This window comes from Engraulis encrasicolus, chromosome 8 (assembly GCF_034702125.1).
Source record: "Engraulis encrasicolus isolate BLACKSEA-1 chromosome 8, IST_EnEncr_1.0, whole genome shotgun sequence".
Taxonomy (NCBI): domain Eukaryota; kingdom Metazoa; phylum Chordata; class Actinopteri; order Clupeiformes; family Engraulidae; genus Engraulis; species Engraulis encrasicolus.
The window spans coordinates 28226120-28245442 of NC_085864.1; the positions used below are offsets into that span (position 1 = coordinate 28226120).

The 19323-nt window shown below is 44.4% G+C and overlaps 1 protein-coding gene across 4 annotated transcripts in view; it reads left to right on the forward strand.

The window, feature by feature from the left end:
• The first annotated feature begins 2494 nt into the window (after positions 1-2494).
• gdpd4a (glycerophosphodiester phosphodiesterase domain containing 4a) overlaps positions 2495-19323 on the forward strand; it is a 42327-nt gene continuing 25498 nt past the window's right edge. For 3 of the 4 annotated variants that reach the window (XM_063205355.1, XM_063205358.1, XM_063205359.1), the window contains exons 1-2: positions 2495-2754; positions 19172-19323. The exon at positions 19172-19323 is cut by the window's right edge and continues 47 nt beyond it. In XM_063205355.1, the coding sequence (XP_063061425.1) occupies positions 19320-19323 (4 nt within the window). In that variant the 5' untranslated portion in view covers positions 2495-2754; positions 19172-19319. Of the gene's footprint in view, positions 2755-6110; positions 6311-19171 lie in introns of those variants that run through there. The other variant, XM_063205356.1, reaches the window with a different exon arrangement.

The following is a 19323-nucleotide window of genomic DNA, read 5'->3' on the forward strand; positions in this document are numbered from 1 at the left end:
GGGAATGTACTTACTTCCCCACTCTGAAGACACTGAACGGAACAGGACATAAAACTAGGGAACAGTAACAACGTCTTCAGACAAGGCCTGAATGGATTTTTTTGGGATAGGTATTGTAAACAGAACTGGCCTGCTTGGTCCTGCTACTGCAATACAGAACTGCACAAGGGTCTATTTCTCGAAACCATGGTCGCTACCTATGTTGGCTACTTTGTTGTTTGCAATGCAATTTCCCATTGGCACCCAAGTGGCTAACAGCTATGGTTTTGAGAAACACACCACAGGACTGAAAACTAGATAAAAAGCAGCAAGGTCAGGCCCTGCCGTGGCCAAATGGTAGGGCACTCGCCTGCCATGCGGCTGACCTGGGTTCGATTCCCGGGCCGGGTCCTTTGCCGACCCCTCCCTGTCTCTCTCTCCAAATTCGCTTCCTGTCCACCTCTCACACTGTCCTATTAAATAAAATCGAAAAAGACCAAAATAAAAACTTTGAAAAGCAGCAATGGTTATGAAGATTGAATGAAAGGTGTGGGATAGGGTGTCAAACAGAGCTCTGCTGCTGGTGTGTACTGTATGCTTGGTCTTGCTACTGTACTGCAGCAGCCCCTTGTATTGCCTTCTTTCATGTTAGCAGCATCTCGAAGGTCAGAATCCCAATGATGTCACCGTTGCCATGGGATACCCAGGTGTTACTGCAGGTTCTGCCACAGCAGAGCAGGGTTCAATGTTGCTTTGCTGTGCTATGGACTTGAGGGATTCCCCTGATGGTGAAGTGGACCTGCTCTAGCCTGCAGAGTATAGGATCTCTCTCTCTTTCGCTGTCTTTCTCTCGCTCTTTCTCTCTCTCTCTCTCTAGCCTGGAGAGTTTAGGATCTCTCTCTACCCCCCCCCCCCCTCTCTCTCTCTCTCTCTCAACCCCCCCCCCCCCCCAAGCCTTCTTTATTGGGTCTCCCAATGACGAATTTTGCTAGAGATTCCGCCCTGGAGCCATTTTTTCTTCATTACAATATCACCCCCCTCGGCAAAGCCAAGCTCTGCTTACGTAACATAACATAGCGGAGACTGCTGCAGAGTAGTGCAGCAAAGTTCCCCAGCTGAAAACAGACAGGGCAGGACTGGCCATCAGGTATAGCGGATATTCCCCAGTGGGCCCTGCACCCTCATGGGCTCCTATTTTCAGAAATGTAAAAGGGTGCGGGGCTCACCAGTGAGTCAGTTCTGCACTGCTTATAATGAGGGGCCCCTTTAAATTGGAGCTGATTGTACATAGGGTCCACAATTTGCTGCTACGCCTGTGCCACCCCACTCCCCATATTCCTCAAGACAAGAAATATTGGTCATTATTTTTTTTACATTGGGCCCTTAAACGACAAAACAGGTTTGTTTTTATATAGGACCCTTAATTTCACATTATAATACATTTAAATACATTTATCAACCATATAGATTCTGGACAATGGTACAGATATAAAGCAGAATAAGGTTAATTCCTCCCCTGCCTCTTCCAGAGTGCGGCCTACAGCGCCAGATGTTCTGCATCTCTGGATGTTGCAATGGTCAAAACAGCATCTGCCTGTTTTGTCTTCCAGCTGCTCTGCTTTAAGCAGCTTTGGAAGTTTAACTCCTAATGATTAATTTTCACTAACATAACAGAAAAAAAATCCTGTGAGATTCCTATAAAAGCCCTAGCTTGTATAGTATGTCTAGCCTATAAATATATCTGTGGTGTAATTATCCTGCTACTTGCACTAGACTACTTGTAGCTTAGGCCTACTTAGTCTGTTCCTGTAAACTTTGCTGCAGAAAAATGTCAAACGTCCTTAATGGCACACAGACAGGTTAGGTCTATTGTAAGTAATAGTAGGGTAATGTTCCTATGCCTACATAAGGTTCCTAACTGAGTTGAACTTGGGGCTATCCCTGATGATGAAAGACTCACAGCTTGTCAGAGGTTGGCCGTAATCAGTGTAACACAGGTCATGACATTTTCGAAAGGCCATTTCATTCAACGCTACACTTACACCTCTGCCACGCTGGCGTAATGACAACTGAGGGAAGGACGCCGGGCGGGTTGTAATCTTACTGTGGTCAATAAATCTTTCTCAACAGCAAACTGCCAAGCCAATGCCGTAAGGTCTGATTACCCCGGGGTGATGCACGGTTGATAGGACAAAGCGATACAAAAAGTGTGTGCCCTGATGTTGCTGTGTGAAAGACTACTAGGCTACGTTCCAAATGTTGTATTTGACTTTAGCATAACATGCCCACAATAGCGACATGTGAAAATAGCTTTCCCTTTTGTCTTTAAATGTAGCCTATCTTCTCTGTGACGTTCTTCAATACGTTTTCAACCACTCCGAGTCCGGCGCTGATACAGCTTGCTTGTTGGACAATCTTTGATTACGTAACGCAGCCCCAAGATCGATCCCCTCCTTTTCCCTGCCTCCCGCGCATCCAAATTACTGCGCAAGATGCAATCAACTGTCGCTCGCCTTGTACTGCGCGCGCCCCAAGTGGCATAGACTGCGGTAAACCTGTCACGGGATACCCTACCTTCCTCCGTTTCAGCTCCGTGTGGTAGCACCTGGGTCTCAAGCGCACAGAAAGCGGAGCCAATATTATCGACACAACTTGACCATCTTGGTTCCCCTGTTACCGGGAGATCCCGTCTGTCTGAAACCAACGGCGCATCTGGGATCTTTTCACGGCCCGACTTACCAACCCAAGAAGTTTATCTGTTACACAGTTTCTGAGGTAAGGAAATTACACCAGCCATTGTAGAAATTCACGCCTATACTAGTCCGTGTCCGTCCGTTTTGTTTATTTTCATCAACTGGGTGTAATATAGTTGTATCCCTTTTGTTGTGCATACACTGTAAGCCTATGTAGAAATACAGCCTACATTTAGTATATTTCCGGTGCAGATTTCACGGGCTACTGTAGTTTTGAAATGACCCCACTACAGCAGCTAGGATGGAGTAAACTCTGTGTATAGGGGGAAAACAGTGAGTGGGGTACACAAGCCAAAATGTATTACAGTATTAGGATATCAATATATTTTAACATTATGGCTATTTAGTGAATGCAGACAGGGTAAGTATATAGATCATATTAGGATAGGCTAGGCCTATATATATATATTTTTAAATAATGACCTTTTTTCTGTCTCCATATCCTCTTATCCAGAAGCATTGAGCACTGAGTTTGGTGAATATATAGGCTAATGGCAATGTAATTAGGGTGTGGGTTTGGTGTGGGTGTGGGTGTGAGCGTGCATGTGTGTACATTCACCAAGAAGTGATAGAAAAGATTATTGAGTGAGTGGAGTGGACTTTGCTTGCAATAGTGTTTGTTGCGTAAGCCTGTATCCCTTACTCTGTGACATATGACATAAGGAAAGGGAGTGGGAGGACAAAGACTCTTGCGATCAATTCCAATGAGTCAAGTAAGGCCTTCAAGACCCTGCAGCTGGTTCTAGTGTGTGTGGTTCAACCCCAGACCATTTTCCCTTTTATATTCACATACACTTTCCCACACAGGGGTTTATTTATATTTGCTGTAGTGTTTCAAATGCTTCAGGGGGGCGTCAGAAGACCTGAAATGATATATGACCAGTCATGTGTAATGTAATAGTCTACTGTACTAAAGAAATGTGGCATCATGTCATTGATATCACCGACCACAGTATAAGATAGGGCTGTAACGATACACTCAACTCACGATTCGGTTTGTATCACGATCCATGGCCTACGGTTCTATACACCCTATGATTTCACATTTGCCAACATTATAAACTTTATGAACAAAACCTATGATAGTTTATAAGTAGAATAGGTTACAAGAGGCTACTAATAATTTAGAAAAGTTTCTATATAATAATGATGATGCTTGGAAGCACTATTATGTGGTTGTTTTCTGGGCTGATGGGTATCAAAACGTTAAAAGGGCGTATCACAATATTGCCTCCTTGTATTGTGACACAGTATCATGATTCTGTGTATCATGAGTTCTCGGTTCGATACAATATCGTTAACAGCCCTAGTATAACAGTCTTTCAGTTTGCTGATTCTTCTAAGTAACAACCGTATTAATTGTCTTAATCATTCAGAGATATTAACCATACAAAACACTATACTAGCCTGATTATCATTGACTTTCATATCTCTCCGAGACTTGGTCTGACCAAGAACATAGCAATCAACGTTTCCCAAACGACATGGTCAACCTGCCTCACTTGGTTTGCTAATGGTTTTATGCTTCCCGACAAAGTGGGAGTAGTTCCCGATTTTTCGTATTGTATTGCTCTTGGCCTGACTAGAAGCAACGCTGAAGGTGTTGCGTCACTAGGAGGGCACGGCCTGGTTACTTCTATACTGCTCTTGACTCAAACACTGGTTATCAGGTCAAATCCAAAATTGCCTTTCTTGACATGTTAATCACGTCTTTACATGCCTGTAGGTCTTATCTTATGGCCCCATCATTGTAAGTGCTCCTATACAGCACGATTTACACTGTATGTTTAACGTGCTCTGTAACAAAAGAGTTCACAGACTGTGTAAAGAACAGAAGCTCTGAACTAGGCCTCTAACAATAAGAGATCTTGCTGGACGATTAATTGACCAAGAAATTATTGTGATAAATGATCATGTTTATAGTTTGAAACAAAGTCAATAACAAAACCAACAGAACAAAATGCAAAAGAAAGACCTGTTAGGTGTTGTGTGATGTGGTGGTATGTACCATGCAACAGGCAAGCAACAGAGGCAAACTTTACATTTAGGCAAACCTAGGCACAGAGGGCCCCGACCAAATCTGTCCTCCATAGGGGCCCCCAACTGTCACAGCTGCCGCAATAAACACACCAAAAGTAGGCCTGAATCCTGAGCTTAATCTGTCACTTATGTAAAGTAATCAAAGATATACGAGACAGAACATTAAAATAGCACCCTTCCTCCTTCCATACCAATTGGTGACATGTGTAGCCCCATAATGCTCACCGTTCCACTAGTGGAACTCTGTAATAGTCATTGAAAAGTTAACTACCATAGTACTACACTATTGTGACATAACACAAGGCCATTGGTAATGCACTACGACTTGGTCAATTGCCATGCTGATAACAACAAATTTATAACGCTGTGTCTTAACAGATAAAAGAATGACTTTTGAGGGGCCCCCACCCCCATGTTTATATTTCGCCAAGGGCCCCAAATGGCTAGATTCACCCCTGGCAAGCAGCCTACTTGGCATGTTCATTCAAACGTCCTTACAAGGAAATGGCAGAAGTCAGGAGAGAGATGGAAGGCGTTCTACATTCAGTATCTTTGGGAGAGAGAGAGAGAGAGAGAGAGAGAGAGAGAGAGAGAGAGAGAGAGAGATAGATGAGGTAAACAAAGAAGCAAATGGAATGTATTGTGTCCTGAAAAGTTATTGACCTGGTTAAAAAGTTATTGATGATGATTATTTAGTCGGTGATTATTGATAGCCTATTGCTTTATTTTTGTTACAGTCCTAGTCTGGACAGGATGTTACTATAGTTGTTGATTGTTGACTGCTGTTATTTGCTTGACGAGAGCGCATGTAGTGTAGGCCTATGCAGTTGTATGGTTGTACTGTAGCAATAAAAGGGGCAAGACTGTTCACGATGTAGGCTACGCATCAAGCATACAGAAGGCATTTTGCCAAACTCTACAACACGCTGATCATCCCATCTTTTTTCAACACGCTCATGGAAATAGAAATAGTAATTATCTAAAGGTGACGGACTTTGTCCAAGTAGGCCTGCAAGAATTCAAACTCACTAGGTCTGTGCAAGGTGACAAAGCCCAGACTCTGAACTTATCAGACCGATTTTTAATCACCTTACAGCACAATTCCTTATCCTGTACCCGCACAAACAAACCATCACATGCTTCAATTCTAGCTGTGTAGCGCGAGCACGGAGCACTTTCTCTGAAAGTAGGCTAGTGGCACTTGCTAAAAGGTTGGGAAACAAAGACGATTTTGTTAAGTTTCTAGACATTGCCAAAATGCTCGAAGGAGTAAGGTATCAGATGTCAGGTTGTAACAAGAGAGTGAGGTGTTTATGCGTGTGTGCCTGTGCTGTCTGCAACAAGTGAGAGTGAACAGAGGGAAGCTTACGGATCGAGCCTGTTTCGCCGTCTCACCTACCCTGCGTAATGTTGCCCACAGCGCTCGACTTTGCTTGGCGAGGAAGGCGTTCACTTGCCATAGTGCAGACAGGGGCGAGAGGGCGGTGAAGAAAGAACCAGCATCGAACGTGTCTGCTTTAAAATCCAGAGAACGTCGGGTAAGATTCGCTGTAAATGTTTAATCAACTGTATTTTCGTATGGTGGACAATTTTACGACACGCACACACACCAGAAGTATTGTGCCAATAGCTAGCAGCATAAATGCGTTTTGATGTCGGTTGCGCTATGGCTCCGTGATGCTGTCCGATATAACAAAACGACTGGCTCAGACATTTACGTGGTGAGTGATGACTGTGTGTAGCTAAAAACAATAACATGTTGTTGAATTGTAGGCCTATAAATAATTGTATTCACAACTGACGGTGAATGTATTTTTTGCTTGTCGCTGTCATGTGCTGTGTGTTTACTGCGGCGAGAGTCCCGTAGCCAGGCGCACTTGTCAGACTTGCACGATTTATCATAACGGCACAGCTGTTTTCGTTCAACATTGAAATGCTTATAACGGATCTATAGGTTAGTCTTGGTTGTGATCTTAAGAGTTAGGCTAAGCGTTTGTGTAAAATGCAGCATGCTTTTAAGAGGAAAATTAAGAAGGAGAGTGTAAGGCAGTAGCCTATGCGAATAGCCTATAATTTGCATTTGATTAATGTGCCTCTTTGAAGTGTCATTAAGAAGAAACATCCCTCCCACGTCTGTATGAACTGATTTATTCTGCAGATTGTCTTCCCTTTGCTTAAGTGATGAAGAGAGCTGCGCAGTGATAAATGAGATGCTCAAGTAGCCCATGCCCGCTGTTTAATAGAGAGATGAAGAAAGAGAGGAAGAAAAGGGAGACAGTAGAAAGATACACGATGCTGGTTTAATGCACTATTGCTGTGGCTAGAGAGAGCCATGCCATGCCAATGTAATGGTCTGGTCTCCCAGTCCAGATCAGCCCCCTTGTCCTGTCCTCACCTCCACTCTCACTCGCAGGCACCATCCTCTAGCTGTTCTCCTTCATCACAATGCACTGTAGAGGAGGCTGAAGTTGATGTCAGGTAGTGTGAATGGATTATGTCATTCTCTCTGAAAGACCCTCCGTTCTCCTATCCCCATTGAATTCACTGTGCGTTGTGGTTATGCGTCTTATTATCCCAGGGCACACCATCCTCTGGCTGTTTTTCTTGGTCACAATGGACTGTTAGAGGAGACTGAAGCTGATGTCAGGTAGAATGAATGGACTGACTAGGCAACTGCGTGCCATTCTCCGCTCCCCTGTCCCCTACTCTGCTGTTGTAATATGTCTTATTATTATTCTGGGGGCTATATGGGGTGACGCAGGCAGAGGGAGAGAATGAACAAGAGTGCGCACACAGCGTAGCCTAGTCAGCCACAGTGATCTGTTGTCCTCATACAGTTGTTTGTTTATTTTTTTGTTTTGCTGGGAAAAAGAAACAAACAAAAGAAAACAAGAACACTGCACTTTGTTCTGCCAGTGGAAGACTGTAATTGTTATAGAAAACACTTCACTACCATGGTATAGTACTACTACTACCACGACATTACACAATGCCATTCTGGTAACAGCAAATTTAGAACGGGGGCATTGTCTTAACTAATCAACTGTCTGTAAGATACAAGAAATGTTTTGAAGAGTGCTGCCGTGCCGTATGTGCTACTTCTGCCCATTGACCTGTTCTGGTCAGTTCTATTGAGTTGGAGCCCTATCTCACGCCTTTCGTACAGTCTTCACGAAAAGAATATATTAATTTTCGTGGTGCATTCACGTTATTGCCCGCCTTTCGTAAAGTTTTCACGAAAATAATAGATTAATTTTCACGCTGCCTATTCACTTGAATTGCCCCACTGCTGCTATGGTTATCCAAACGTCTGCAGGGGTGGGGAGGGGGTGCTGACAGAACACTGCTGATACACTCGGGACTCACTAATTCGACGCCCTTTCGGTACTTACGCCTTATGTCCCCTAAACCTAAACCTAACCCTAACCTTAACCCTACTTAACCCTAAACCTAACCCTAACCCTAACCTTAACCCTAACCTTAACCCTAAACCTAACCCTAAATTGCTTGTTTGAAATGTTTGATGGCTACCGAAAGTGCATCAAACTAGTGGGTCGCTAGGCAACAGTCGGGCAATTCACGTGAATAGGCAGTGTGAAAAGTAATCTATTATTTTCGTGAAGACTTTACGAAAGGCGGGCAATAACGTGAATGCACCACGAAAATTAATATATTATTTTCGTGAAGATTTTACGAAATGAGTGAGATACGGTTGTGAGTTGACAGTAGGTCTTAGGATGGTTTAGACCTGCCTGAACTGGTATGGACCTGTGTCTGTTTTTTTTGTAAAATGATGAGCAGATAAAGTGGCAGATGTTCCTTGTCTTTCCTCTCTCTCATCTCTTGCTGTTTCTCTGGTGCTTTTACTCCGGAGTGGTTTATGGGTTTATTGGTCTAATGGCAGTGCACACATTAAACCGCATGAAATCACTTTCTGCAGCCTGAGCAGCAGAGGACCTTGTTCGGCTGAAGCGCCTTGACTTAGCAATGCTTTGACGTTACTGGGGAAATGTTTTGCAAAAAAATCCACATCTTCATCATCTCTAATTACATTTCATGCTTCATCACCACTGTGGGAGAAGTTATTAACTCGCTCATTAATTTCTTCTCCTGTTTTGCATTATGGCAAACAGATTGAAAAGCTGGAAAATGAATAGTAGAAAGTATCACTGTGTCAATGTGCTGATTCATCTTGATGCTTCTCTGTGTTGGGTTGACTTTTTTGTTGAATGAGATTACCTCAAGGCTGTTGACAGCATCTGCACCAGGGGCCTCACGTACAAACGCTTGCTTACACACAAAAAAGCAGCATACATAATTTGTTATGTAGACATTCAAATGTACTAAAACTGACTTAACATCAAGTCGTTATGTTGCATGCACACAAGTAATTTCACATAAAATCAGATGTAGCATGAGAATGTGCAAATAACCCTGTTGTTTCTGTATAATACATCTGTTTTGTTTTGGTGCATACTGTGTATCGCTTCAGATTTTCACAAATGCAAAGATTCAGAGGGAAATCCGTGCATGTCTTAGTGCATGAGGCACCAGAGGCCCCCTAACGTGCTCCACAACGAGGACATCCTCCACAATGGAAAGATGCCTCCCCATTACCTAACAATGTTTGATCCCGACCAGTCAACCCTAATGCGGTTGTAGACGAAAACCTTACGCCACTTTTTAATTCCTCTAATGTGGCCTAGAAAACAAACATAACTCCACCGGCTTGGGCAAACACTACGTTTGGAATTTGACATCATGTTGTAGGACTGTGGAGTTAGTTATTAAGGGTCCATAGCTGATGCGTTCCAGGTATTAGGTTGTAATCCGAAGTCTCCCCATTTTTCCGTCTGAGAGATGTAAATGAGATTTCTGGTTGTACCGTAGACCTGAAATTATTCTCTTGTCAGATAGGTGTAAATGGTGTATTTTGGACGACTGGCTTGAAAGTCAGACTTAGAAAGTAATTTGGGTCGACAAAAGTTCTACCTGACTTAAGGGTATACTGTATAATATTTTTAGTGTTTATTTACAGAATTCTTGCTGCCCTTCACAAATGTTACCTTTCATGAATACTTACCACAACCATCAAACTGGAAGTATTCATTATGACTGAGAAAATTGCACTCTTCATACATGAAAAGGTGCATCTTCTCCATGTCCGCCATTTTGAATTTCCAGAAAAGTCATTTTTGGGTTCAACTCTCGCAGTACTTTGTTCATACTAGTAAATATTAGTTTCTTATGTAGTAGATATCCATGAAAAATCAAATTTGGCAATTGGTTGCATAGTTTCAATGAAAAGCTAAGTTGCAATACCTGCTCTAGCCACCATCCTACACAGTACATCTTTAAACCCTGACGCCAGATCAAAACACCCTCTAACTGGAATCCTAGCTTGTTGAGTCCTGGTTTTCTTTATTGACTTAGATGTACTAGACTAGCCAAGCTATGGACAGGCAGGTGATTTACCATGTCTGAAAGCCTTAGTGAGTGAGACCTGCATACAAATAATATGTCTTCCAGTAGTGCAAGAAGGAAGGACTGACTCCGAACCCCCTCGTTATCCAAGGACACTCGTTACCATGACAACAACAAATCAGGGCTGGGACATCTTGTGGAGGTGTTCTCATCAAGACACTCCCTCATCACTCAAACTAATTAAAACCCAAGGCCTAGAAACTCTGTCAAACAGACGCCCGTAGATGGGGCCACTTCAATATGGCCTTCGCTTTATCGACAGAGTTGCTACCTTGGGCTTGCTGCTATTCAAAAACTCAAACAAAGCTTGGTGCTTTCATAGGTCCTCTGTTAGCCTACAGCAGGGGTGAGGAACCTTTTTCATTCGAAGGGCCACTTCAAATTGCTCCAAGGGCCGTAAAAGTCCTCTGAGGGCCGTACTATGAACACAAACCAGGTTTTCCCCCTGCACTTTAGGCCTATATTGAAGGCAGCCACCTTTACAACAGACTTCACCTTCTTTAGGTCCCCTGTAGCTTAATTATACTGAAAATTGATTTTTTAAGATTCCTTCACAAAATATGTCATATTTCATGTGAAGCTGCATAATATTAAAATTATGTCGGGGGCCGGATAAAACAGCTTCAAGGGCCGCAGATGGCCCTCGAGACATAGTTTCCCCACCGCCAGGGGTGTAGTGGGCATGGTACGTGGGGGTACGCAGTCCACCCACTTCTCCTGAAGTGAGATTTAAAAAAAATCTTCTGCCAATGTTTGAATACAAAAGGAATGATCCCATAGCAGTATTGCAGGTGATTGACCAAACAGATGAAAACGGAGAAGCAATGATGGTAGATTAAGGACAGTTGGGGGGTTTGACATGATAAGTTGCCTAATTATTTGATGACGTTAAAAATCACTTACCCCGACTTTAAAAATCCCCACTACACCACTGCCCACCCCTGGCCTACAGCATGAGCTATTCAACATTTAAGTTAGTTGTAAAATGTCAACTGTGACGTAGATGAAATTAGAATCTTCTCAGACATTACGGCACGAGGTTTCAAACACTTCCCATGTTACTAAACATCTGGGGAGCTGACGCCTAAAAAATGTTATTCATGTCGAGTGCCTTGTTTACATTATGTTGATTACCCAGCTCCCTTGTTGCCTGTATACTTAGTGTTTAGTGCTTGTCATGGACTTGCCTTCAGTACAGTAGTAGCCTACAGGACAATAAGGGAGCCTATTTTTACCGTAATCCTGTAAGGGGTTTACAGTAGCTTTGGTCGGCACAGCAGCGTACCTTTAGGCTTCAGACCTCTCTTGATCTGATCTTGCTGCACCGCGCTGCACCACCATAATAGGCTAATAACTATAATATAATAACTGTATTTGTATGGCACAAACCATACGAGACGTGCAGCTCAATGTGCTTAACAGTTAGATTAACAACAATGGTCAAAATAAATAAATAATAATGGTAAAAGAGAAAAGAAAAACGATAATAAAATAGATAAGACAGATGAAGTAAATAAAGTAAAATTGAAATAAAGGAGACAATAGCAGAAATAAAATATCAAAGAGGCCTAAAATCCACAAGAATCACAAGATTTAGACCTAAAAACAAGTGGCATATTGTCACAGGGAACAGGACACTCAGATGTGGCCCCTGGTGGCAACAGGGGTGAGATTTATGTTTTGTTTTTTGTTTTTTTGGAAAGTCTGAGAAAAAAATATGCCCACGTCCCGACTGGAGCAACTCTGGAGGGCGTTGAAGAGGCTGCAGGCAGACCAGTCCTTGACTGGTAATCCGGCATGGAGGGCATTCCATGATATGCAGACAGTCCTCAAGGTCCCATGCAGCTGGGTTGTTTTGTATTCTCTCAGAGACTGGCCAACCAATTTACAGGGGGCCGTGTAAAAATGCTCATATTTATAGTCCTAGTCCAGCTCTGACACAGACCACTCCACCATGCTCCACTGTAGTGTACGATAGTATAACCAGAGGTGTATTTTCTATTGTTTTAAAAAAGAAAAAAAATGTATTTAGGCTTTTTTATACCTTTATTTTTGAGAGGACAGTGGAGGAGAGACAGGAAATGAGTGGGGAGAGAGACAGGGAAGGATGAACCTGAGTTGCCAGCGTAGTAACCCAGTGCCCTACCGTTAGGCCACGGCAGGGCCTAGCCAGAGGTGTATTTAGTAGAAGTAGAAGAAGCAAAATGTACTGTAGCTTTCCTGTTTGACGGAGAAATGAGTTGCCATGCTATTTTGTATCTGCCTGGTTCTCTGTCATTGTTTATTCCCATGTCATTGTTTGGACAGGTGACACTTTCATGAATAGCCAATGAGGCGGTGTTGGTGATTGCTTCCTGTAAAAGCCTTAATATCGTCTCCCTCTACGTCTGTGTGTTTGCCCACTGCCGGGAAACCGCTGTTTGATTATCTCCTGCTTACCTTCTCCACTGTCTGGGCATATGAGTCATCATTTCCTTCATCTGTCATGACGGCGCTGGTGTGTTGCGTTAGCCAGGCCACGCCCTCCTAGTGAAGCAGCACCTTCGGCCTTGCTTCTAGTCAGGCCAAGAGCCATGTACATATCGTTTCTGAGCTCCGGAGAAATCGGGAACTCCACCGACTTTGCCGGGAAGCAATCAACTTTGAGCTGCTCCAACGGCCCTGTGTAGAGGCATGGTGAAGGCAGTGACGTGGGTTAAGTGGATACATTCTATTGGGACTAAGAAAATGTTCGGTTTATACTTCGGCACAGCCTTTTCTGGCCTCGACCAGTAGCAAACTGAGGGAGGCAGGTTCACCGGACCGTTAAGGAAACACTATTTGTTATCTTCTTGGTCAAACAAACATCTCAGTACAACATTGGAAAGTTGATGATAATCAGGCAAATGTTGCGTTGCCCTTTATATATGGGCAGCCATGAGAAAGCGATGAGGGACTTGTGATAGACTTGTGAGCCCAAGGCCCAATCTCAATTCACCCCTTGGCCCTACCCCTTACCCCTCCCCTCTGTTTTGTGTAGGGGTAGGGGTATCCCAATAGTCGTTAAGGCAGAGGGGTAGAGGTAAGGGGGAGGACTTTGTAGCCCTCAAAAATGAGGGGTTTCGGCCAGGCAGACTCCGTTTGGAGGGGTAAGGGGTAGGGGTAAGGGGTGAATTGAGATTGGGCCCAAGGGTTGCCGGTTCAATTATGGACCCATCAGGTTAGTTGGGAGGAGTAACATTGCTGTCGCCCACCCTCCCTCATGACTGCTCGCAACACTGACCCCTTGGCGTGCCATTTGGGCTGTCTTCTTGCACGAGTGAGGCATAATGCAGTTTCATTGAATATCCTGCCCTTACCACTCGCTACACTTGAAGTGCTCCAGGGACTGTAACCAATAATATCTGTAAATTGCTTTGGATTTAAAAAGCATCATCTAAGGAGTGCTGTGTCACAACAACAATGGGAGCTTCAAAAGTACTCTGCAGTGTGAACATGCCATTCATCGCTGCTTTATAACCCTTTGAGGAGTACCATCACAAATATGTGATTAGAATTTTGCCAAAATGAGTTCTCATTATGATGTCATAAGGACTTTGCGAGATGTTTTACCACAGACTGCTATGGGAGCTGTAGAGTTTTTCAGTAGAATTCTAGAAGAACTGGGGGGAAATCCATACTCCTCAAATGCCTTGTTACCATGGCACATCAACCATGTCTGATCTGTGTCCCTTCACTTGTCCCCGGATCTGAGTGCTTGCGTCCCGTCGCTCCCTGTACTGTACCAGACATATGTTGTCTCCTGGAGATCATATCACCTCACCCCTCTCATCTCATCCCCCCCAACACCACCATCCCCGCCCCCCTGTAATCCGCCCACCGTCTGTTCCACCCACAGCAGATTGCTAATTAATAATAAACCTCCCCAAAGCCCCTTTTGTTTAGCCCTCTGTCTTGCTCTCACTCAGCACTTCACCTTTTTTGTGCGGAAAGTTGTCAGGCTCTCTGACCCTTTTTTTTTGCAATGCCACAGAGCAGATGCTATACGCTTGCCTCATCAGGCCAGACCGTCCTCCTGGGGCTTACCTGCATCTCTCTACAGTACGTCCTGCCCAACAGGAAACCGCCGCAAGTCTTTTATTTAGATAAGGGACTAGGTCCTATTTGTTTGCCTGAAACTTGGTTAACAGAACAAACAGTGCATTTTTTTTTCAGCAGCTCACTCAGCTGTACTTTTAGTGCAAAATGCAAATTGGGCATGTTTTTACGTAGCTTCTTCCTGCAGATGGGCCCGTCGACGGCCCTATTCCCTCTTTGCTGAAAACATTCAACTACATCATTACAACATTGCTATGACAATGCAGAGTAACTGATTAAGACTTGCCCCTAGTATGTCTCATTCCACACACTTGTGTCAATGCACTGACGGTTAGTGCATAGTGCTCACAGTGCACTGGGGTTTTCAGTGCACAGTGTCGTGGAAAAGTTTGAGCACTATGCACTGTGCCCTTCGCTGGAAGCGACGGCTGAGCATAGCATCAGCTCGCCAAAATATCGGTTGGCTACTGTTTACATTGCACAGCGTCTCGTGCTTGTATTTACATTTCCTTCACCCCAAGGCAACTATCAGGCATACAATACTTGGCTTGGCATAAAAAGGTTGGTGTCTCAACAAAATTACTAACAGAGTTAGAAGACTGTGTTGGCCACACTTTTCTATTGAATTGAACACTGGCATTTCCTCCATTTCACTGTCAACATGGCGTCTGTTTAGTGCCGGCAGTGTCCATCGTTCAATCACTGCGTTTTCCGCCATTGTCAGGGGATCATCCGGGCGCTTTCAGTGCACTGACTCATCAGAAATGTTCAGCGTGAGCACCCTATGCACTGAAACATAGTGCCCGAAGTGCACAACTGCGTGGATTGAGACACGGACTTGTTCATTACCACTTTGGTGACAGTAAGGTTTTAACAGAGGCCCTACGTAAAAGGGTTAACTTGTGTCAGGATCCTGTGTTTTGTTTGCTTTCAAGTTAACCAGTTAACAGTTATGATTGTACATCTGCCTTTACGACACCCCGTTTGACCCTGTGTTCTGACCCTTCTCCTTCTCCTTCTTCCTGTTAAAAGAAGCACACTGAACTCTCTTGGTGACCTGTGAATTATTATTCCCCTGTGATGGTCCATCATATCTGTGGAATGTGCGTACGTGCAGACATCTGACTGCCTTTTACAGCTGTTAAGCAGCTAAGCTTCTCAGAACGGCATAATGCCGTGGTCACACCGCCCGGCGTTGAAAGACCCACAAACGCTGCTGACTCCTTCCTGGAAAGCACTGGTCAGGGGGCGTTGAACACGGCAAATGATTCAACCTGAAGCGTTCGTCCAGGAATCTCGACCAACCGAAGCTTGTGTTCAGAAAAATGTGAACATTCCATTGGCTGCCGCCTGCTGACGCCGAGCTCATTACATATTTTAAGATGAAGCTCAACTTTTGAGGCCCTTGGCTTTTGACACCCTCGTCCCTCGCCTCTAGAAACGCTTTGCTGCTTTTCACGCATCTGCCGCCTCCTTTCCCATACATAGTCAATTACTTCCACATCTTTCCACGCGTTCAAGGCCCGCAGTGTGACCGCACGGTAAAGAATACTGGAAAACAGCGTGACACACTTGGCAACATCATCACCCTTTTTAGCCCTCTCCCATATTCAGATTTTGTCTGCAATATGTTTGTTGTGTTACAAGACATGGCCCTTGCTATAGGTTGTTGAAGAGTATAGTAAATAGAGTAACTTTATTGATCCCTGGGGGGGAAATTCAGATGTCAAGTAGCTTACATAAATACACATACACATTGTTACCATATTGGTAATGGCCAGATTGTAATGTATTGCTGAAGACTCTGTGTCATGTTGTAGTGTGTGTAGGACTAGTAACATTTTTTCAACCAAGTGAAACGCTCCACTGGCGCAAAGGTGTGCATTATGAGGTTATAATGTAGAATATCTTCATTGCATTGACAACAGAGAGGGGTTGTCCTAGCCGGACCTTAGCCCATCTGTAAGTTGCTGCACTGTTATCATTTCCCAATGTGTATGAGGTAAAGCAAGGCAAGCCTGGAATGTCTCAAAATAGAGTAAAAGAGCAGCATATTTAAGCAGTAATACCCGACTTCAGATGAGTATAATTTTGTAAATTTTGTGTAAATTTGTGACTACCTTTGGGTTTGTAAGACTCGCATTTTTTGAATTTTCTCACAAATTTCTGAATCAGAGATAACCATTGAACCCTTTGGGCTAAACCACATAAATAAAACCCTCTTATCTATGGGACTATAACTAACACACAAAGGTCCTGGTTCCATCCTTACTTTTGTATAGTATAGTCAGAGAGAGTAGATAAGAGAGAGGCCCATTGTTTCCGGGTTCTATTATTGCCAGGGGGAGGGGGGTGAAATCCTCCTTTAGGCAGACCTAGGCAGACCTAAGGACTGTTCTATTCAATGCTAGGAGCATTATGACACGTCCCTTTAGGCAGACCGGAACCTGGTCATGTTAGGTGCCCATAGCAACCTATTACAATGGCATATCTCTATATACTTAAAGAATCTCTGGTATAGTGCTGTGTAGTGGGTGTTTAGTGTGTAAGGAAAAGAGAGGGGGTTGTCCTTGCCAGACCTTAGCCCATCTGTAAACTGCTGCACGATTGTCATCACCCAACGCATTTGTATGAGGTGAGGTAAGACTAGCCTGGAATATCTCAAAACATAGTAAAAGAGATAGCAGCATATTTAAGCAGTAACTGACACGCAAAGATCCTGGTTCCAGCCTACTGTATGTTTGTATAGTAGAGTGCTGTGTAGTGGCTGTTTACTGTAGTGTGTAAGGAAAAGCCCTCCTATCCTACAGTATGTTTGCTGATTATCTGCACTGGCCGGGTTGGCTATAAAAGGAGCATAGGCGGAGCTATAGGGAGGGCGAGCAGGGCATTTGCCCCTGGGCCCAAGGCCCTCCCGTATTGGTAGTGGGGGCCCTATTATGACGTTTTGGAGGCCGTATGGGGGCCCTATCAGTGTTTTGCCCTGTGGCCCTGTGTGCAATTGTTCCGCCACTGAACAGGAGCCCACTGCTATGCTGCTGCAACACTCACACAGGCAGCCATATGCATTGCTGACAGTGCAGGTCATTGTCCTTGCGAGGCGAGGAGGAGGAACTGGGTCCCCCATGACTGCAGGACTGTGTAGTCTCACAGACTCCAAGGAGGTCACTGCGGTCCCCAGACACTTTCCCCTTCGTACCAGAGAGAAGGGAGGACGGGAGATACAGTATACAGAAGCGTGTAGTCGTGTGTTACTCAGGAGATACACAGTATACATTTGAGTTATCAGACAGCATAGGTCCTGGGCTGGCCTCAGAAAATAAAACCCTCTTGTGTAGTCTTTCTGTCTGTGCATTGGTAGTACTGGTTATGTTTTAACTAAGTAAATTAGCGTGTGGGAGCAAAGGAAAAAATATCTCCACCTCAAGATATTTCGCACATTGAGATGTTTTGGTTTCCTGGTGAACCAGAAGCTATGTGTTGACGCCCAGGGGGCTGGGCTATACAAACCTTCTGGTACACCTGTGATTCGCTCTCCTCCTCCGTTTACGAAATAAACGGGGCAGCACGACGAATCAGGATCGTAGGGAGGGATTTCAGTGGGTATGACGTTTATCGAACGCAACTCCCTCCCCCAGGGTAGTTCGGCTGTGCCCGCCCCCTCCCTGAATCACAACAGTAATGGCGGCGTGCGAGGAGTTATCATGCGTCGGGATGGAAGCAGTAATTTCAGCGGTGTTATCCAAAATACCTCAAGTTGATTTTCTAAAGGATGTTGTTCTGTTTTGGTTCCCGACCTGGCAGCGCTTACGTGACGACACGTCCTACGTCACAAAGCTTCAACGTGAGTGGTCGAAGTGTCATGTCATTCATATGAGGTTGCTCCAACCGCGTGCAAGCATCTTTTGACTAAACCCCGCCTGCGGAGAGGCGTGAAAGGGCAGTGTGCCAGTAGCCTGTTACTTACAGGCTACGGTTCACCAGGAAAATGTTTTGGGTCATTGTAGCCTCTTACTGTAGATGGGATCGCCGGTGGGCCTGTTCACTATTTGCTGAAAATACGACATCATAACAACATTGCTATGACATTACAAAGAGTCTAAAGTCACATATTAAGACATAGCCATTACAATTTTGGTCACAGTAGGGTTATAACATAGGCTCTGCGCTAAGAGTTTAAGAGCATATTTTTGTCCATTTATCAACATACCCGACTATGTTTATGTGTAAAGTTGTATTTATCCAGCCATTCCTCATCTCTCCTGTCAACTCTCCTGACAACTGTGGCCAGACAAACACAGTATCCTGGAAAGAGTTGCCAGCTTCCTGAGAAATTGCCTGTCAAATTGAATAGACAGACATCTGGGCCTCCTGAGTTATTTGCATTGTCTGCTTACTGTAGGCTTGGCACTATTTGTTTCATTCAAATGACAACTGACTGACAGAGCTGTAATGAATGTCACTGGGTATTCATTTTGGGTAGATGCCTTGCGCTGAAAATATATACTTACGTATGTACGTATGTGACGTTTGTACAGTATGCTTTTAGGAAGTATGTATCTGATGAGAAAGAAGGCTGACTTCCTGTTAAAGTGTCACACATTTTGAAGTTAGATCTCGCCCTTTTTTGTAGACAGCAGAGACACTAGCCCGAGTGTCAAGTCAGCCTAATCATTCGAATTCAGCAGACGAACGAAGGTGACTGTAGCAAACACAAAAACATGCTGAAGTCAGAAGGAGAGGAGAGATCTTTCTCACTTTTCTTCCCTCTCAGTTCTTTTTTTTGCCCGGCTCATCACTTCTTCTTCTTCTCTCTCTCGTCCTTCCTCCCCACATAGGTCCCGTGAGAGCTGACTGAGGCCTTCCTATCCCTCCATCCTCCTCCTCCTCCTCCTCCTCCTCCCCATCTTTTCCTCGGCCTTGTCCTCCTCCTCCTCTCCCCCTGTGTCGGGGGTACCCTGTGCCATGTGGCGGTGCGTCTGACCCATGG